At 60.9% G+C, this 20,737-nt stretch overlaps 1 protein-coding gene across 5 annotated transcripts in view; it reads right to left on the bottom strand.

The window, feature by feature from the left end:
* Positions 1-1,837: 1,837 nt before the first annotated feature.
* The window catches only part of KCNH2 (potassium voltage-gated channel subfamily H member 2), a 34,125-nt gene continuing 15,225 nt past the window's right edge, over positions 1,838-20,737 (bottom strand). For 4 of the 5 annotated variants that reach the window (XM_074378918.1, XM_039472952.2, XM_074378916.1 and 1 more), the window contains exons 3-15: positions 16,244-16,408; positions 14,680-15,123; positions 13,895-14,106; positions 9,063-9,491; positions 8,003-8,390; positions 7,491-7,690; positions 6,731-6,983; positions 5,425-5,618; positions 5,025-5,124; positions 4,128-4,400; positions 3,832-4,018; positions 3,393-3,570; positions 1,838-2,079 (exon numbers count right to left, since the gene is read on the bottom strand). In XM_074378918.1, coding sequence (XP_074235019.1) covers positions 1,930-2,079; positions 3,393-3,570; positions 3,832-4,018; positions 4,128-4,400; positions 5,025-5,124; positions 5,425-5,618; positions 6,731-6,983; positions 7,491-7,690; positions 8,003-8,390; positions 9,063-9,491; positions 13,895-14,106; positions 14,680-15,123; positions 16,244-16,408 — 3,173 coding nt within the window. In that variant the 3' untranslated portion in view covers positions 1,838-1,929. Of the gene's footprint in view, positions 2,080-3,392; positions 3,571-3,831; positions 4,019-4,127; positions 4,401-5,024; positions 5,125-5,424; positions 5,619-6,730; positions 6,984-7,490; positions 7,691-8,002; positions 8,391-9,062; positions 9,492-12,002; positions 12,448-13,894; positions 14,107-14,679; positions 15,124-16,243; positions 16,409-20,737 lie in introns of those variants that run through there. The other variant, XM_010340468.3, reaches the window with a different exon arrangement.

Below are 20,737 nucleotides of genomic sequence, written 5' to 3'. Positions count from 1 at the left end.
GTGAGTGGTGGGTATCAGGTGGGCTCCCAGGATGAAGGCACCCTAACGACAAGGGCAGACCACGGCAAGGCTGAGACAGTGCCGGGGAGCAGGGACTGGGCTCAGCTCACAGCACAGCATGCGAAGAGCATTGAGCTTCGTGTGTACCTTCACTGTTCCCCATAAACTCCTGCTTGGGTTTGTCTCCTGCCTTGGGCTCCAGAGTCCATAAACAGAGCCATGCCCCATTGCACCAAATCTTGGCCACCCAAGCTAGACCCCCACCTGCACCAACAGTCACATCAGCCAACCAGGAAGGCATGTGTACAACTTTCAAACCATGAGCAGAAGCAAGCTCACACTCACGTGTGCACGTGTCCAAGTGTGGAACAGATCCTGATGCACAACCCTGTCTTTTCTGCCTGGCAGGCCTGTCACCCCTCCCCACCTCTGACCTATGGCTCTCATCCTCCTCCCTGTCTCTCCCAGGAAAGGGGGAGATCCCTTCCTTCTCTCCTCCCAGCTCTGAGCACAGGGAACCTGCCAGGCTGCTCAGAAACCAACACCCACCCACCCAGGCAAGGGCAGTGAGAATGGTACACTCATCTTTAAAACAGAGTCAACAAACCCACCTCGAAGAGTCAGAGGTTTCGAGGATTCAGTGAGAAGCTGCTGAGGTCTCTGGAGGCCTCTAGCAGCTCCTGCCTGCAAACCGGCCTCCCTGGGCACAGCCTGCCCACTGCCCATCAGCACTCTGCACCAGCTGCAGCCCCAGCACCACAATCCTCCAGGGGCCTCATGTCCTCACAGACCCAGCAGCACATGCACACACACACACACACACACACACAGAGGCACACGTGCACACACCATTTACTGTCCCCACGACCTCTGCCTTGCTTGCTCCCGGCCATGGGAATGAGTCACCCTGAAGGTTGTACCCTGTTCAGGAAGCTCCTCGAGATCCAGGATCACAGGGGACCAAGGTGACCCAAGTGAGGCCCATCCACAGCCAGACACCAGGTGAGCTCTGGTCGGGGCTGGGGTCACCAGTGTGTCCAGGCCCCAATTGTATTGGACAAGATAAGACCAAGTTGGAGGCGGAGGTGGGGACCAGGACTCAAGCCAATTTCAGGTTAGGGTCAATGCGGGCTCAGGGTCCGCGAGAGGGAGACAGCACAGGACTGTGTCGGCAGTCAGTGCGAGGCCAGCTGTAGGAGCCAGGGTGCCCTGCCTAGCAGAGGCACATGGCCCTTAGGTGCTGGACGCCAGGCCACTGTCCCATCAGGACTGCCTCTAAACGCATGCAGTCCAGGGGATCTTTGTCATCCTGAATCCAAGGCCCTATGGAGACCAGATTCTGTCTTCTGGAGATGAGCTGTGTCAGCACAGGGAGCGCCGCCCCCGCAGCGCACACCCACACCTGGACATGGGGCAGCCCCGTGGGCCTGGGCACATGGCCGGATTCCTGTGCAGGCACCTCGTGCACGTCCAGACGATCACAGGACACAGCAAATAAGAGTTACACCTGCCCAGCACCACTGGAGTCTCCTCAGGATAATTATTTATTATTCATAGTCATCAGCATCTTCATTAATTATTCATATGATCCTTAATTATTATCCTTAACAATAAGAGCAGTAAATAGCAGAAAAGTCCTTGAGGTGCCTAAGGCCCAGGGCCGGGTGCCTCCGGGCAGTTAGACCAGCTAATGCCCTCAGGGCAGTGGGGGGGCCACAGGCCCCACCCACTGCCGGCCCTGCCCCTGCCCCTCTCACTGGGGCTCAGGGGACTGCGGCAGGAGATGGTCCCAAGGGCTGCGGGAGGAGCTGTGTCTTCGAGGTCCTCTCCCCTGGCACAGTCAGGGCCTCCTGAACGGGGCCTCCGAGGGGAGCGGCCCAGCAGTGCTTGATCCCTGGGTGAGCCACATGTCCACACTGGGCAGCCCCACTAACTGCCCGGGTCCGAGCCGTGTCTGTGCAAGGGCTGGGAGGTGAGGGCCCCCAGCTGGCCCGGCAGGGAGAGGCGTCGCGTGGGGCCATCTTGAGGGAGCTCTGGGTCCCCTGGGGGCAGCTCCTCACACGCCAGGAACTGGGAAACCTGCAAAACACACCGAGCTTGGGCAGGTGAAGAGGCCGTGGAGGAGGAGGAAGTGGGGCAGGAGGGCGCGGCGCACAGAGGTTGGATGGGAGGAGGGTCAGGTGGGCAGAGGAGCTGGAGGGGGCAAGAAGAGCCAAGGGAGCCAGAGCAGGACCCGGGCCACCAAGGGGAGGCACCAAGCTGGGAAGTAGAGAAAGGCGCTCTCTCAGGACAGAGACCAAACAGGAGAGCTGGGAGCAGGGAAAATCCTAGGCCCTCAGCGTGGCTGCTGAGCCCAAACCCAACCTGGAATAAGCCGTCTCTGCGCTGGGACAGAAGCTGGGACAGAAAAAGAGGCAAGATTCCTTCCCACAATCCAGAAAGAACTCAGGGACCCAGGAAGCGGCAGGCTGGCGGCCAGGCATCTGAAGGCCAGGGAGAGGGCCGGGGCCGGCGGGGAGGGGTTTGTGGGGACTGAGCGTCTGCTGGTGAGAGCTCTGCGGGGGCGGCTGCAAAGGGAGACTCGCACATTTGCTGACGTGGGCCCTGGTGTCTGCAAACAGGAGCAGGCAGCATATGGGAGGGGGGAGCGGATGCCAAGGAAAGGGGGGAGGGAGCAGATCCCAGGCCGCCTCTGGCAACCAGAGGAGTCCCCAGAAGGGACGCGGAGGGTGGCACAGACACTGCCATCCTGCAGAGGCCTGGGACACGCAGACCACCCGAGAGAGGACAAGGGGCAACCGAGACCCATCTCTAGCAGAGGGGACAGAGCAGGCCCAGGAAGTCCTCCCCTCTGGGCTTGGCCTCTGAACCCTGGGAAATGCCAGGTGTCCTCCAGATGACCCTGTGACAGCCAGTGCCAAGGGCAAAAATGGGCAGGACAGTGAGAGTGTCTCGGCAGGGACCCGGGACCCTGTCCCTGGACACACTGGTGTGCAGCCTCCACTGCCAGGCCTCAGGCTCCATCAGTTCTTGGAGACCACCCGTGGCCATGACACAGGTGCCACAGTTGGAGCTGGCTCTCCAGGTGATGCTCAGGGCCTGGCGGTGGAGACTGTGGACACTAGGGGGGTGAGGCTGCGGGCCACTTATCCTGAGGGTTCCCTGCACCCAGCTGTCTAGGGGCTTTGAACAGGGGACTCTCCTGCCCTACCCTGAGCCTGCAGCTCCCAAGGCAGCCTTCCTCCAGGAGGACAGGGAGGAGGAGGGCAGGAGCAAGTGTCAGGGAGGCTGGGCCACACAGCCCAGCAGAAAGGCAGCAAAGCAGGTTTGGACTGGATTTAGGACAGAACAAGTGGGTAGGGGCGCCTTGAGGAAGGGGGACCAGAGCTTACCTGAGAAAGCGAGTCCAGGGTGAGAGGGGGGAGGGGGCTGACAGGCAACATGGGGGACGTGGAAGTGGGGCCAGGCCCCGGGGTGGTCACAGCACTGTAGGCGGGCGGGACCAGCGTCATCTGCCTCTGAAGCAGCTGCAGGACGGTGGCCATGTCTGCACTCAGCCGGGTCTCCAGCCTGGGGCAGGAAGCAGGGGGAAGCTCAGGGAGGTGGGGACACCAGGGACAGCCTCCGCTGGGAGCGGGGACGGGGAGGGGCGTCTGGTCAACCCAAGCCTCTGCCCTGGGTTGACCAATGTGGCAGCCTCCAGCTCAGCTTAGAATGGAAGGAGGGGATCCAGCTGCCGCACACACAGACAGGCCCTCTCCCTCTCCCCAACAACACCGCCAGGACTTGGACCAGACTCCAGGGCGTCCGGCGCAACTTGCACTCCCTCACCTGTTGAGCTGGCGCTGGAGGGCATCCAGCCTGCTCTCCACGTCACTGCGGGGCCGCCGACCCGGGCTGGAGAGGGGGATGTTGAGGAGGCTGGGGGTAGGGGCAGGGCAGCGAGGGAGCTCCTGGTACTGGCGGCCCCGACTGTCCCCCCAAAAGCTGAAAATGTTGGACACTCCCGAGAAAGCGCCTGCAGCGGAAGAGCCATTGAGCCAGTGAGCAGGTGAATGTCCCGGCCGAAGCCACCTGCCACAGCCCCGCCCAGGCCCTCCCTCGCCCACCCCACCCCGCCCCCGTACCTGACAGGGGGTTGCAAGTGTCGCTGCTCTTCTCACAGTCCTCCGTCAGGGGCTCCCCACCCGGCAGCTCTCCGGGGGGCCTGGGGCTGGAGAAGGGCACCAGGCGGAGGGGGCTGGAGCTGCGGCCTGGGCCCTCATCCTCACTGCTCTCAGGGCTGGAGGGGCCACTGGACGGGCTGTCCCCCCACGGACCCCCTGGCCGGCCCCGGCTACTCGGCCCTGCCCCCGCCCGGCCCGGCCCCAAGGCCGACACCTCCCCTGGCTGCTCCGTGTCTGTGGGAAACAGAGAATGGGCCTCAGAGAAGGGTGGGGAGGGGGAGAGGCAGGGGTGGAGGAGGGGACAGGAGCGAGCCTGCGAGAGGACTGGGCAGGACGTCCTGGTTTGTCCCCCGTTGCTGCTTCTGCTATCTTGCACCCACTCTCTCAAGCTGACTGAGAACTCCCTGTGCCCCCTGGCTGCCCAAGCACCGGCAATGGTGCTTCCGGGGTTGGGGGCTCTCTGGGACTTCCGGGCTTCCGCCCTATCATTGGTCCCCTGGCCCTCCTTTGTCCTGTGACTTTCCTCCTCATTAATTTAGGGCAACGCTCACAGAGACCCCAGGCCTGTGAGGTCCAAAAAGCCTAGGCTTGCCCTGGAGGGTGGGAGAGGGCTACCTGGAGGAGGTGACAGCTGCAGGGGCCCTGAAAGATGGGCAGCATCTGAACAGCTGGGGTGAGGAGTGGGCACGCTGGAGGAAGGGATGGGAAGGTCTGGGGCCTGAGCGAAGCAGACATGGCCACCCCAACTTCGGGCTCCCAGCCTCACCTGGGCCCCGCCCTCCTTCCCCACCCCCCTCCTTCCCCACCCTTCCGCACCCCCCTCCCCTCCCTCCCCTCCCCTCCCCTCCCCCACCTCACCCTTGTCCGAACGCCTTCGGAATGACAGCTTGCGCTTCCGTTGCCGACTGAAGCCGCCCTCTAACTCCGCACTGCCGGGGGAGCCCGGGATCATGTTGGTCTGGAACCAAGATCAGTATCAGGGCTCTCCTGCCCCACCAGGGTCAGGGCCCAAGCTCTCTCCTTAACATAGAAAAAGTAGGGCTGGGCTCCCAGCTCTGGGGAAACACTTCCCTGCCCCCAAGTGACCTCTGCCCCAGACAAGGCCTGAGTTTGGGACTTTTGTAGCCTGCTCTACAATACCATTTGACAGACAGGGAAAGTGAGGCAGAGAAGCATCACATTCAATGTCACACAGCGAAGGGGCAGCCACACGGCTGGAAGCAGGAGGACGGGGTCCAGCTCAGGAGAGCCGACTCACATCTCGCAGGTTGAAGGTGATCTCCAGGCTGGACCAGAAGTGGTCGGAGAACTCGGGGTACATGTCCAGCACCTCCAGCAGGTCGTCGCGATGGATCTTGTGTAGGTCACAGTAGGTGAGGGCCCGCACGTCCCCGTTCGACTTGCCAGGCCTCGCATACAGGTTCAGAGGCTCCCCAAAGATGTCGTTCTTCCCTGGAGGCCACGGAGAGGACAGGGAGCTCAGCCCCGGGGGGCGGGGGCATCCAGGCAGCAGGCACCTTCTCCCGGCATCCCCACCCCAGGCAGGCCATGTCCCCTCTGCTGGGTCACCTGCTGGCTGGTCCCCAACCCACACAGCCAGGATGCCAGCCCACCCTCCCTCCTGGGAGGCAGGACAGTGAGTGCCAGGGGACTGGCAGAAGGGGCCAGAAACCCAGGGTCTCCCAGCAAATGAGACCCAGACAGCAGGACTACCCAAACCCCATGTCCCAAACACCCTCTTAACCAATCACTGCACCCTTGTAAGCAAAGTTCTTCAAACCAAAGATCAGAACACAGTAGTGAATCAAAACCAACATTTTTTTTTTTTTTTTTTTTTACTGAAAGAACATACAGTAGTTTAGCTTAGCATAGCACAGAACAGAAATGCTAGAATGTACCACATGTAGTAAGGCCAAGTGTTATGTAGTGAAACTTTGATTTTAGTTGTGCGGGGGTGTGTATTTGTGTTTGTACAGAGCTGAGAAACAAAATCTAAAATGTCCTAACATAAACCATGGTTGAAAGAGTTTGAAATATCTGCCCTGAAGCATGCAGGGTGAGGGAAGGACAGGCAGAGGGGAAAAGGTCCCCAGTGTGTAGACACACTGACACACCCACCATACAGGAGGCGTAGAAAGGAAGTGGGGAAGGGGCAGACCTCCCTTGGCTTTGGATATGCCAAGTGGCCAGGCAAGAGGCTGCAGGGAACCACATGGCCCTCAGTGAAACCAAATGCCCCACCTCCAGGTGAGCACTGCTTCCTCTACTGCCCAGGCTAGAGGATCTAGATTGGATCCTACTTTAAGGAAGCAAAAAGTGTCTGTTTGTGGGGGATCCTGAAAGGAAGGAGAATGTGGGAACCCCAGAATTCAGCACCCCTCCCCACATGGGGCTCCTCTCCATGGCCCCGCTTGGAGGGCCTGAGTTTAGGTGAATTAAAGGAGCCCAAAGACCCTGCAGGCAGTCCCAGGTCCACAGCCCCAGCGACTGCATATTCAGAAGGCTCACACCTCTGGAGGCTGCAGAGGGCATTTCCAGGCCAGTGCCCACCCCCCACCCCATACCCAGGATGGCCACGACGACGTCGCCCCGCAGGATCTCGATGGAGCCCCGGGAGATGAAGTACAGGGCGGTGAGCAGGTCCCCAGCATGCACCAGGGTGTCCCCCGGTGGCGCATGTGTGGTCTTGAACTTCATGGCCAGGGCCCGAAGGCAGCCCTTGGTGGCCCCTCGGAAGGGCTTGCAGTGCTGCAGCAGCGAGCGGTTCAGGTGCAGGCAGATGTCGGCCTGCAGGCACTCGGGGAAGCCCTTCAGCACCTGGGGGCGCGGAAGGGGTTGGCTCAGCACATCCTCCCTAGGGACCCGGACCCACACTCCACTTCACCATCCCACCGCTCCAGGTCAGGGAAATCTCATCCTGCAGGCCTGGGAGATCTCAGAAACATCAAGGGGCCCAGTGTCTTGGGAAGGACCTGGGTCCCCACTCCAGCTTCACCACCCCTGGCCGAGCACCCTTGTGTTCTAGCCCTTCATGTTCTTATTTTTAAGGCGTAGAGACCATTCCCGCCCTGGGCTATAATAGGGGTTTAACTCCATCGCCCACGTGACATATAGCGCCTACCCCAGAAGGGGAGCTCTCCAGGGAAGGGGCTCCAAAGGCTTCCGTTTCCTCACGGGCAAAAAGGGGCAACATGCCTCCAGGGCCCTTCTTAGTACGGAACGGACTGTGACCGCCTGAGACTTGCTTGCTGTGCCAAGAGGCTCCCCTCTGTCATCTGACTCTTCCCAGCCTGCCACCCATCCACCTCGCTCTGGTGGTCTCACCGCGTTCATGTCAATGCCATTGGTGTAGGACCAGGCATGCTGGAAATATTCCTCGAGACGCTGGCGCAGGGGGTTGGGGATCTGGTGGAAGCGGATGAACTCCCGCACCCGGAGCATCTGTGTGTGGTAGCGGGCCGTGCCCGAGTAGAGCCGCTGGATGATGGCCGACACATTACCGAAGATGCTGGCATACATGAGGGCTGGGGACGTGGGTACGTGGGGCCGTCAGCATCTGCAGGGACCCCACCCACCCACACACAGGGACCCTGCTCAGGCCCCGCACCAGGTCAGTGCCTGTCTCAGCGTCGACATGCCCGTGAGATGCCCAAGTACATCTGTGCTCCAGCACACCCCACCCTTTAGCAGTGCCCGCCCAGTGGCCCGGCCCCCAAACCATGTCATCATAGTAGCTCCTGAGCCTCTAAGTCCCAGGGGCCTCACTCTGGCCCGGCTAGCAGCCTCAGTTCTCTCTACTTGGGCACTCCCCACCGCCCGCCCTGGGGCACACTTACAGCCAATGAGCATGACGCAGATGGAGAAAATCTTCTCGGAGTTGGTGTTGGGGGAGACGTTGCCAAAGCCCACGCTGGTGAGGCTGCTGAAGGTGAAGTAGAGTGCTGTCACGTACTTGTCCTTGATGGAGGGGCCGCCCAGGCCGCTGCTGTTGTAGGGCTTGCCGATCTGGTCGCCCAGGTTGTGCAGCCAGCCAATGCGCGAGTCCATGTGCGGCTGTTCCATGTTGCCGATGGCGTACCAGATGCAGGCCAGCCAGTGCGCGATGAGCGCGAAGGTGCACATGAGCAGGAAGAGCACAGCGGCGCCGTACTCCGAGTAGCGGTCCAGCTTCCGCGCCACGCGCACCAGCCGCAGCAGCCGCGCAGTCTTCAGCAGCCCGATCAGCTGGGGGTCAGAGAGGGGCACATTTGGTGGAGGGGGCGAGAGAGGAGGGGAGGCGCTGCAGCCCTCCGAGCGGGCATCGGCGGTCAGTTCCTCAAAGACTTCCTAGACCCTCTTCCTAAGAGTCGAAGCCTATGCTGGGCCCGGCACAGGTGTCTTATGAACCTTAGTGCCAGCTTTGGGACAGAGGGGCCGCCGCCTCCCATAGTGCAGATGAGGAAATGGGCGCTGATGGGCCAGTGGTCACCCTAGGGTGCCTGGCCAGTACTCCCACCAGCTTCTAGGGCAGTTTGTTGTGAGCTGCAAAATAATTGCCCCTTGGGGTAGATGAATTAGAAAACAGGTGTCTTCTGTGGCCCTCTGCAACCCTGCAAGGAGTCTGTATGGAGAGAAGGAGCATGGGTTTGCCGGGGTATCCACCATGCCTCTGCAGGTTCCTCGCCACCACGTCTCTCTCCCACTGTCTTTCTCTCTCTCTCCCTGTCTCTCTCTCGTTTTCCCTCTCTCTGCCTCTCTCTCTCTCTCTCCATCTCTCTCTTCCTCTCTCTCCGTCTCTCTTTCTGTCTCTCTCTCTCTTTTTCTCTGTCCTCCTCACCACACCCTCCACCCCACTACCTCCCACCATCTTCCTGGCCTCTCCTCTCCCCCCACCACCCACCTCCCTGCTGACCCCACCTCCTCGGAGCCAGAGCCGAAGATGAGCAAGTCAAAGGGGATGGCGGCCACCATGTCGATGAGGAACCAGCCCTTGAAGTAGTGGACGGCGATGCGGCCGGGGTGGCTGACCACCTCCTCGTTGGCGTTGACGTAGGTGGTGCGGAAGTTGATGAGGATGTCCACGATGAACATGATGTCCACGATGAGGTCCACCACGGCCAGTGGCTGGCAGGCATAGCCACAGTCGGGAGCAGCTGGGCCCTCTTCTGTCTCCTTCAGTAGGAAGGCAGCCGAGTAGGGCGTGAAGACGGCCGTGTAGATGACCAGCAGCAGGATGAGCCAGTCCCACACGGCCTTGAAGGGGCTGTAGTGCAGGATGGTCCAGCGGTGGATGCGCGGCGCCTGCAGCTTGTACTCAGGCAGCACGTCGGCGCCCAGGGACAGGACCTACGCATGGGGAAGGTGGAGGCGTGGGTGAGGCGGGCCACAGGACCTCAGGGGGCGGGAGCCATGGCACCTCCGCCGGGGCCAAGCAGAGTGAGGAGGAGGCCACAAAAGCTTCCGTCAGAACGCCCACCCTTCAGCCAAGCGACCACAGCTAATGACCACCCCCAGGTTTGGGCACCATGGCTCCCAAAATGCCACGCAGCACAGGACCTCCTGGCTGGCTCCAAACAGTTCCAACAGTTCCTGGCAGACGTGCATTCAGGGCACTCGGCTCCCCACTGGCAATGCAGATGCGGGCCTGTCGCTGTGACTGCCCTGAGACACGGACCCACACCCCCAACCATGCACGCCGTAGTGTCAGTCCAGAAAAGGTTCCAAGGACTACAGCTCCCAGCCCGGGCAGTGGCCCCAGGAGCCACAGTCCCAACCCACCGAGTGGTAGTTACCACAGTTTCTACCAGCCCCTCTTCATGCCATGGGTCCGAGGACACCAGGCAACCAGTCTCGGGTCCCTTGGTCTTCCGGGATAGAGAAAGACCAAGACACTCCCACTCTCACTCCCTCAGCCCCCTCTCCAGGCTCAGGACAGACCAGTCCTCATCCTCCCACCCTCTTACCAAGGGACAAAGAAGACATAGCCCAGCTGGGAGGAGATGGCACGCAATGTATACAGAGGGCTGTGCACACAGGGACCACTCAGGGTGACACACGCAGCCCTGTGCCGCTCACAATCACACTCTGCCTCCTCCACAGACAGATGCAGGTGGCCATCCAGACCCTGTGACACGTGCCTTTTGTTCCCAAGACAAACTAAGGAGAGCTCCAGCCAGCTCCTCCATACCGTCCCAGAAGCCTCTGGGTCTCCCTCAGAATCAATCCTCTCTCAGACGTGCAGCTCAACCCTAGAGCCCGCTCCCAAGCACTCCCTGCCATCCCCGGGCAGCCAGCTGAACCCAAGGCCCTGTCCAGCCCCCATGAAGTCCAGAGGTGCTGGCCCTGCTTCCAGAAGCACTGACTCCCGAGCCCCCACAGCCTCAGGCTCCTGGGTTGGTGAGGCCATAGTGGATGAGTCCCAAAGACTCCCATTCATATTCAGGCTGTGGTTGCCCAAGACACCTTCACAGGTGGCACTGCTTGGACAACATCTCCTTAGATAACCAGAAGTTAAAACAAGTCAGAGTTAAGGATTTGACCACCCTGCGGTGGACACAGGGCCTCCAGAGATACCAGATGGGCTAGGGGAGCAGTGGGGCCCGGGGCAGGGAGGGAACCCGTGGACAGGCTCCCAGGCCCCCATGTCTGCTCTGCCTGCTGTCCGAGTGCCCAGCTCCTTAAAGCAGAGAGCAAATGTCCACGGGTGGGCGGCCCTTCAGTGATCAAGTGGGGACTGAAAAAAAAATCAATAAATGATTGGCCAGAACGCTGCTGAGAAGGGGGCAGAAGGTAGCTGCCCCTGGATAGGACTCTTCCCTGTGCCTGAGAGGCCAGGCCTCCGGGCGAGGGTGTCAGGACCACCCCTAACAGCAGGGACCCTACCCACGTCTGCGCTCAGCATGGGCAACACTGCACCAAGGCACAAACTCACATGTGCATGGAGCACATCTCGCCCTACAGGGGCCAGTCCCAGCTCTGAAGCCGCCAGCTCACCTACGGCCTTGGGCCAGGTCTGTACCCCCAGCCTGTTGTCCTGAAGCTGGCTTGTTTAAGCCAAACCCTGGCTCCTCAGCTGTGGGTGGGAAGACTCCCACCTGTACCTGTCCCCCAGCTGGAAAGAGCATATGAACCAAGGCAGAGGGCTCAGGTGTGCGGTGGTGGGGGCAGGGGTGGATTCCCAGACTCAGACCTGGGCCACCTCCCACTCCTCCTCTACCGTCGGGCCAAGCCTGCCCCAGGCTCTGATGGGAGAGCCACTGCATGGCTCTAGGAGGTAACAGACTAGTGCCTGGCCCAGCCACCACATTTCGGCTGCCCATGAAGAGATGAGCCAGGTGCCTCAGACCAGTGCACCCTCGCCGCCCACACAGTGGCCTCCACAGATTCCAGCCTCCTGCACCCCCAAAAACAGGACAAGCCTCCCTTGCCCGCAAGGGTCTTCCCCCAGCACACACAGCAAGGGAGCCCCAGCGCCTCCATGCCAGGCCCTGCTGCCACCTGCCAGCTTCTCATGGTCCTGCCCGTGGGCTCCTTCTCCCCACTCCGCCTCCCCACCATCCTCTCTGGGCACCCGTCTCATTCCTGTCATCTCCCGACTTTGCATTTTTAACCCCAGGATTGTGGGCCATGGCAGCCACAGGAGAGGGAAAGTCCCGGCAAGGGAAACTCTGTGAGCCCAGCCTGGGAGGGGAAGAGAGCAGGAGCCAAGCGCGGACGAGCAGAGCCAGGCCCCACGGCTCCCAGAGCCTCCTGCTTCCCAGCAGCCCTCTCCCCAGCCTGGAGCCAGAGCCCTCCGGCTGGCCACCTGCCTCAGTGCCCCAGCCCCGGAAGGAAGGGGTAGGGCCGGGGATCACCTACCTCCTGGGCCACGAGGCTGGAGATGCGCACGGCTCGCCTCACCCGGCCTTTCTGGGCCCTGGGCCACAGAGCCCCTGCCCTGCTCGCCTTCCCTGCTGGGGCCGCCATGGAAGACTTGGCTCCCCGCAGCCTGCCTGTCCTGGGGCCTGAGGACCCGGCCAGCACCTCACCTGCACCCCAGCAGCAGTCCCAGCCCAGGCTGCGCCCCTGAGGCTGGCCGACTGACAGCCAGGGCAGCCTCTGGCATGAAGCCAGCGTGGTTGGGGCTGGGCCCCGGGACTGGGGTCACCCTGGCAGTAAGCGTGGGCAGCAACCTGCCTGGCTTGAGCTGCCCATGGCCCCGTGGTGTGGGCCCTGCTGCCAGGGTGCTGCGCTCTGCCCGCCCGCCAGCCCAGCAACGGCAGCACTCGGAACCTCGGCTCCTCCAGCCGGCCCCTCCTCCTCCTGGGTCCCCACCCCCACCCCACCACACTGGGCTCCCCCGCCCCGCCGGTGCCCGGCCAGCGGCCCCCTCCCCCGCAGCCCCAGCTCCTGCAGCGGCGTTCCCGCAGCCTGAGCCCCTCCCCCTCCGCCAGCAGCCCGGCCTGTCACCGCAGATTAATGGTCTCCCCAACACCCCCGCCCAGCCGGTCCAGTGCTGAGCCAGCCAGAGTCAGACAGAGACACCCAGAGATGGAGAGACTGCCGGTGACTGGCAGGAACACACGCGCCTGCCGACACATACAGGTGCATATGCAGACCCACCGCAGCTCAGGGGCACATGCAGCGGGCACAGGAGCAGGGCAGCCGCCAGGGGCTCAGGTGGGAACCAAGAGAGAGGCAAGGGAGGAGGGAGAGAGGGCTAGGCGGCCAGATAAGGGCCCAGGGTGAGGGAGAATGTTCTGGAGTCAAGGCCAATGGGCTGGAGACCTGGCGGGGACCCAGAAAGCCAGGCGGTGGGAGCAGGGCCAGGAGGCCGCTGAGGGAGCTGCTCCCTCACATGGGCCAACGCAGGCAGCTGCTATGGAAGGGGCAGGAGGGGACAGCTTGGGACAGGAGTCCCCCACATTATCCCAGCTTCTCACTCACTGCAGGGATCTGCACTCCTGACCCCCCCCACCCCTAGCCCCCAAAAGCGAGGATAAGGTATATGGTGGATGAGGCCATGGAGGGGTCGCGGGTCCTCTCGCCACCAGGAAGACCCATAACCCAGGAGGGGACAGAAGACCAGGCTGGCTAATGCCCCGAGACTGAGGGGTCTTCTCTGGCCCAGGATTCAGGGACTTGACCCCTCCATATCTTTGTACCCACCCCACCCACTCCCCTCCCCATGAGAAAAAAACTTGCTTCTCCCATGCTTTGGGGACATAGTTGGGTCCCTTGAGGACATCCTGGCCATCCCCACAGGACTGGGGCCCACTCTCTGCCTGGCATAGCACCTTGGCCTAGAAGGATCAGGACCCTCCTGTCTTTGCCCTTTGTGGCCGCTTCTCATTTGAAGCCTCCCAGTTGGCTTGGCCCCCAGGAGCCCCGTCACACACCCTGCAGCCAGACAGACACTTCATGTCCCTGAGGCTGCCTTCCCCCCTGCTACTGGCCCTGTCCCCAGCCTCAACTACCCTGTGCTCACCCTATGCCCTGTAGGCACGCACCTGATGCACCCGTCCTCAGCATCTGCCGTCCCCAGCCCCTTCCCCAGGTCCCTCCAGTCCTCTCTCTCCAGGACTTCTCAGACTGTCCCCTCCCCCACCCCAGCTCTGGAATACCTCCCCAACCACAGCCCTCAGGTCTGCCTTCCTCCAAAAGGCCCTCACTGTCTAGCCCCCTCCTCCCTCCTCTGGACCACAGCCCACTCCCACCCCCTCCCCAATCTCCTCCAAGGTGAGAGGAGAGCCCAGCCACTGGGCACCTACCTGGGTGACCTTCTCGGTGACATTGTGGGTCCGCTCCTTTATCTTGGGTGCTATGATCTCACGGTCACTGGTGGGCGAAGCCAAGAAGGGGTCGCCCTTGAGGTCCACAAAGTTGAGGGTGATTTGGGGAATCTTGCTAATGGTGCGGTAGCGCACGAGGTCCGAGTCTGAGGTGGAGTTAAGCAAGCCGCTGCGCAGGGGGTGCATGGCCCCTAGATGGAGAGGCGGGTGGTCAGGCCAGCAGGCCTGGGCTCCCAGGCTAGGAAGGCCACCCACAGAGACCAGGAGAGTGGAGACCAGGCCCTGCACAGGTGGGGCCATGGGGCACAGGGAGTCCATGGGGTCCACTCAGGAGACCAGGGGAGTCACAAGAAACAGGAGAGGCCGGACCCCACCCTACTTTAAAGAAACAGCCAGGAGAAAGCCCTGGGACCAGGAGGAGGAAGAAGAGAGGGTCTGCCCCAGGATGCTGGCAGGCAGGGGCCCAGGTGGTGTTCCGAGTCCGGGCTCCTCTCCTGCCCAGGGCATTCCTGCCCAGGCCTTCCTGGGACAGCCAGCTCCAGGGGCCCACCAGGGCTCTGGGAGTGGAAGAATGTAATGGGATGAATGGACATTTAATAGCACAACAGGCCACTTAATGGAATTAAATAAGTGCTTAATGGGATTTCCATCTCCCAGGCACCCAGGACGTCGTGGAAAGGTCGGAAGCAGAGGGCCGAGACTGCGGCAAGCCTGGCAGCCGAGGAAGCTGGGATGGGGCAGGACGGGGCCCACGGCGCCCTCACCGGTGCTGGCGTGGCGCGGTGGCGGGGGCAGCGCCCCTGCGCGCATGGCCTCGATGTCGTCGGCCGACGAGGCGCGGCGCACGCTGGCGCAGCTCTCTCGGGAGCGCGTCCGGGCCAGGCTGCAGCTGGACTCCGAGGCGTCGGGGTTGAGGCTGTGCGCCCGGGGCGAAGGGAGCGGGCCGGGCGCCGGGGCGGGCGGAGAGCCAGGGCCCACCAGCGCGCGCCGCTCCTCCGCAGGCCCGAGACCCGCCACGTGGTTGTCCATGGCCGTCACTTCATCCAGGGCCAGAGATTCGCTGCTAGGCGCCGCGGGCGTCAGGTCCACGTCCACCACCACGGCCCCCGGGGCTCCCGTGCCGCCCGCGCCGCCCGACCGCACCGACGACTCCCTGGCCGTCAGCGCCAGCAGCGCGGGCAGCTTCAGGCGGAAGGTCTTGGCGCGGCCTGCGGGAGAGGAGAGGCAGGTGGCCGCGGCGACCCCGAGCAGCCCGGAAGGGGGCAAGGCGTGGTAACTGCAGCCCCAACCGCTGCCCGGGAGGGAGCAAGGCCGCCTTTGTACCCTTGGAGCCCCAACCGCTGTGTAAAGGAATGAGGGGAACCGGCACCCCTCCATCCCGGCTCCCATGCACAATAATTCGACCTCGGGTCTCAAAATCATTCTAGAAGCCAGTCATCATAAACCGCCATATCTGAAGCGACACTTCAGGGCAACACTCCATAAATCATCCCTGGCTCACACCGGCCGCTGGCTGCCATTTTAGACATGAGGAAGTGTGGACACAAAGGCGCCATGTCACACAGCCAGTGGTGCCCCTGGCTGTGTGGGTACCTAAGTGGGCGGAGCCATACCAGGGGCCTAAGTGGGTGGAGCAATGCCAGGGGCCCTGCCCTGGGGGTTGGCATCCGCTGAACAGGTAGGGTCAGTGTTACTGACACTGTCATTTTAGTGTGTGAGAAACTGGGAGATGGGCACTTTTGTCATGATGCTGAGGGACAGCTGAAAATTACGCGAAAGAGGCCATCCTGATGGAGGAGGGGGCTCAGAGCCTTTGTTGTCAAGGATAGTCCAGCCCAGGTGGACATTCCTTCCCTCAAAGCCTCTCCTCAGCTAGCCAAGACCCCAGGAAATTTGGCCAGTCCATGGACAAGGACCAGAGGGCAGAAACTACACAGAGCTGAGCCCATGGACAGAGCTTCCTACTGAGCGGAGGATCCGATCCCAGGTGGTCACCTGCACCACCCTGGGGCTGCTCAAGCCAGGCTGGAGAAAGGAACACTCCCAGGGGATGCTGGGACCGGAAGCCCAGCAGGTGAGGCTAGGAATACAGTGCTATCCCACGCCAAGGACCTGGGATTCTGGGCCCTGTCATTCCTCCCCTGTGTGTCCAGGGGAACCAGGCCACATCTTCAGGGTACAGGGTTCACTCTCCCACCTCCAAAAGGACCCCCCTACCCAACCACTACATCCTCCCTTCCTGCAGAGCATTGACCTTGGGCAGTTCACAACCCCAGAGAGGTGAGACCATGTACCCCTGAGCCAGCCCTAAAGCATGCCTACACTTACCTGGGGCCAGCCAGCTGGTGGGGGGGCCCCGGTGATTGGTGTCATGAGCCGGGGACCCCACCATGTCCTTCTCCATCACCACCTCGAAATTGAGGATGAACATGATGACAGCCCCATCCTCGTTCTTCACGGGCACCACATCCACCAGACATAGGAAGCAGCTCCCTGCAGAGTGGGAGGGCATAGCCCCTTGGCACCAGTGCCCTCTTGGTGGGCAGAATACCCAAGAGCAGAATACCCAGAGCAGAAAGCCAGGCAGGATGGGCCCTGGAGCCCAAGAGGGCCGGTGTACTTCTGCCCCCGCTTATGGCCCTTCCTCTCCAGGACCTTGTGTCCTGATCCCCCACCTGGCCACCTGCCTGCCGCCCTCATGGCTCCCCTCAATCTATCTGCCCCAGCTTGTTGCTGCTGCCTCCCCTGCCCCTGTCTCTGCCTATGTGATTTCTCTAGCTCTTTCCCAGATGCACTTTTTCTCACGCTGGCTATGATCCTCTCTTCCTCCATCTTTGATCTGGTTTCCTCCCCATCTCATTTCCTCATATCCTCCAAGCGCCCCTGTCTTTCCTTCACACCAGGCACTGTAGCACGGTGCTTAAGGCCACAGACTTCAGGCCTACAGTATCTGGGTTCATAGCCCGGTTCTGCTGCTTAATCACTTATGCTTTTTCTCCTAAATTATTTAACATCCCTGTGCCCCATTTTTTTCCATCTATAAAATGGGACGAATAATTTTTTCTTTTTTTAAATTTTTTTTTAACTTTTTGACATAATCATTGTACATGTTTATGGGGTACACAGTGATGTTGCGAAACTTGTATATAATTCTTTTCTCATGAGTTGTAAAGATTAACCAAGTCAGCACATGCTGAGTCCTCAGGCAATGGCTGGTGTGTGCTGCGCGCTGCAGACGGTCTGCTGTTCCTATCTGTCTCCGGCTCTGTTCTCTGTAGATTAGACCAGCCGTTGTGGCAGCTCACAAGCTAAGGACAGACGCTGACAGCAAGAGTTTCGAAAACTTTACAGCAATTTGGCAACACCACAATATCCACGCATGTGCTCTTGTATTTCACAGATGTACCAGCCTGTAACATATTAGCATTAAAGAAAACTGATCCCTCACCCAAGAGTCTAAGAAGCACTGCTTCTAGATCTTTCCTCTTCGGTTCGCCTTGTGTTTCTCTCGATCCTTGATGTTTTCTTTTCCAGTCTCCCTCTGTCCTCCAGAGCCCCTGCACCAGGTGAGGTCAGTCCCCCAAGCCAAGCACCCCTGGCCTCCTTCGGCTCTCTGTTGAGCACACGGGCCCCCACACACTTCCCTGCATGCTGATTTCCAAAAGAGACCCCTTTAGGCCAAGCACTCACTCAGTTCTGCCAAAGGCCCAGGTCAGAACCTCCCCACAAGTCCTTAATGAAACCAGAAGGCAGTTAACATCCTGCTCCAGCTCCTCTATGACCCCTGGGGACCCAGGCAGGCCCCTCATCTCCCACTCTCCCCAGGGAGCCTCTTCCTTCCTCTCAGCTCTCCCCTCTGCTCAGCTGTCTTCTCTGCCTCCCAGTGTCTCCTGTCCCCACCAAAGGGCCTAGTGCCTAGAGTCATGAGCCCTGGGGCCAGCACTGGCCCATGGTGTCAGTGATGGGCCATGCTAACGGGGAGGCTGCAGCCATGGGGGAGAGGCAAGGGTGACAACCACGCAGTCCCACTCCATCTTAGCAACCCAGCCCCCCACCTTTTTTTTTGAGACAGGGAGGGTCTCACTCTGTCACCCAGGCTGGAGTCCAGTGGCATGATCTTGGCTCACTGCAGCCTCTACCTCCCAGGTTCAAGCGATTCTCCTGCCTCAGACTCCCGGATGGCTGGGACTATAGCTGCACGCCACCACACCCAGCTAACTTTCGTAGATTTTGATAGAGACGGGATTTCACTGTGTTAATCAGGTTGGTCTCAAACTCCTAGCCTCAAGTGATCTGTCCACGTCGATCTTCCCAAAGCGCGAGGATTACAGGTATGAGCCACCACGCCAGCCTCTCCTCACCTTTCTACCTCCTAGAGCCTCCCTGGTTCACCCCTACTCCTGATCTCACACCCACAGCAGGGGTGACAGTGGTGGTGCTGTGAGTCAAGGCAGAGGCCAACAACCTGGAGGCAGTGACACCCCTGGGAATAGGAGCTGGTGCTTGGTGCTTGTCTGTGAGGTCAAGGGGCTGCATGCCGGGGAGCCAGGGAGCAGGCAGGTGGGAAGGGCCCGATGGGAGATGCTGGCCAGGCTCAGGGACTCCAACCAGCTGAGGATTCATCTAGGGGAATGAGGTCCTCTGAAACCTCACTAGGTGAAGGGGCTGGCCAGGAACTGTCCGCCCCATCCCGCGGCCCTTCCACTCACCACATCCCAGACCCTCACGGCTCTGTCCGAGGGCCCTGAGCTCAGGGGCTCTGTCTGGGTCTCCCTGCAGCAGCCACGCTTGTCCCCTGACCTCCGGCCTCTGACACACGGTTATGGTGTTGGAAGCTGCAGGGGGCTGGGCCCAGCTGGAGACCATTTGGCACCCAGACAGCCCGCCTGGAGTTTATGCCCTAATATGGTGATGGCCGGCAGCGGCCTGAACAGGGACGTGCCTCACCAGGACTGAGGAGAGGCCGGAGACCAGGGAGCCTTAGCACAAGAGACCCCAGCGGCCACCCCAGGGATGGCAGCCAGCCAGGCCCTCAAACCTCAGTCCTCACAGGGAACTCGCCTAGAGAAGTCTACAGTCTGGAGCCAAGATGACCCCAACCTTCAGAGTGAGCTGGAGGCTCTGTCCCCAGTATAGGACCCCAGAAATTCCAACTTCAAGACCTCAGCACCCCGTCCCCTCTTCAGCTCCAGCTGCTCAGCAAGAGAGATCAGAACGGCATTCTGAAGCCTACCCAGTCCAGGACCCCACATCTCAAAACTCCCCACTGGAGTCGCAGAAACTCTAGGCATACGCCACCTCACAGCACAAGCCTGTATCGCATGCCTGGACACACACACGAGAGAGAGGAGAGAGAGAGAGAGAGAGAGAGAGAGAGAGAGAGAGAGAGAGAGAAGAGACAGAGAGAGAGAGACAGAGAGAGAGAGAAGAGAGACAGAGAGAGAGAGAGAGAGGAGAATCTGCTGGCCCTCTTCCTTTGATGAGATTCAAGAAATTTTTCCTTTTAAAATAACCCTGTCAAAGGCCTGGTTATTCCAAAAATGTGAACTGGAGCCCTGCCTGATGGCGGGGGTTGGGGCGGGGGAGATCTAGCGATTGTCAAGGGGATGTGGAAGGAAGGAAAGCCGGGACCCCAGACAGGCCTGGGCTGTCTGAGGCACTGCCTCCAACCACACTCCTGGGTCAGCTTGGGCTTCTGTGAGCTGCCATATCACCTGCTCCCTGCTCTTCAGCCAGGTCCCCCAGCCAGACCCCATCCCACCGCCAGCTGGATTTTGAGGGTTGGGAGTGCCTTCATTTGCGCCAGTGCCCACCTACTCCAGACCTCCAGGCCCTCGCTCTGCTCTCCTCTCCCTCGACTCACCCTGGCTTCTGCCATGGCCCAGCTCCCCAGGACAGAGCCGAAGAACACAGCTGCTGCAGGCTGCAATTCCACTGAGAGCCACTCTGTGGCAGGCATGGCCCACACTCCCGAGGTGGCCTGTGCTGGGCACTCTCAGGGGGCAGCCAGGACAGGCAAGGAGGGCAGAGGGGGTGCAACAGGGGAGGGGTTCCCAGTCTTAAAGGGAGGGAGCATGGGCTGTGGAGTCAAGTGGCCTCTGTGCATTGCACAAGAATGACTTTGGGCCAGTCACCTACCGGCCCAGAGCCCTGGGGTGCTCATCTTCATCATGGGGTGACCCTGCCCACCCCCTGGGGTGGTAGGGGCGAAATGGCCTAAGATATGTGAATCTCAGAGCCTGATTTGAACTCTCCATAAGCCTGAGACAGAAGAGAGGCAGACAAGGGTGGAGGAAGCTTAGCAATGAGAGGCCCCAGAGCCAGCTTGGCTCATGTGGCTAATGCCAGAACAGTCTGTGCTGGCCCCACTCCCAACCCAGCCTCAGCCCCAGCACTGGCTGAAGGCCCCTCACTTTGGGTGAGAATGTTCCCCCTGCCTGGCCCAGGCCTGCTTCCAGGCCCTCTGAACGGGGTGGCACCCAGAGATGCCACCATCCCTGCACAGGCTCCAAGTTTCCTTAGAACCCCCGTACTTTTGGGCCCAATGGCCCTGGTGAGGCAGGCGGCTGGCCACTCAGCAGGCCTCCAGAGGCCACGCAGCTCAGTGCAGAACAGGAGAGCCAGGCCTGGACACATTCCCAGGGCGGCAGGTACAGCGCCATCCTGCCCCCACCAAAGGTCCCCCTCATTTCTCAGAACACCACGCCACCAGCTTGCTTTCCTTTGGTGCCAGTCCACACCCAGCAGTCTACCTGGGGTGGGGGGCATTGTCCCTGTCCATCATCCCAACCCACCTGAGGTCAGGGGCTCCACCCAGTTCCC

Source organism: Saimiri boliviensis, chromosome 10 (assembly GCF_048565385.1).
Source record: "Saimiri boliviensis isolate mSaiBol1 chromosome 10, mSaiBol1.pri, whole genome shotgun sequence".
Taxonomy (NCBI): domain Eukaryota; kingdom Metazoa; phylum Chordata; class Mammalia; order Primates; family Cebidae; genus Saimiri; species Saimiri boliviensis.
This window is presented reverse-complemented; position numbering and strand designations above follow the sequence as displayed.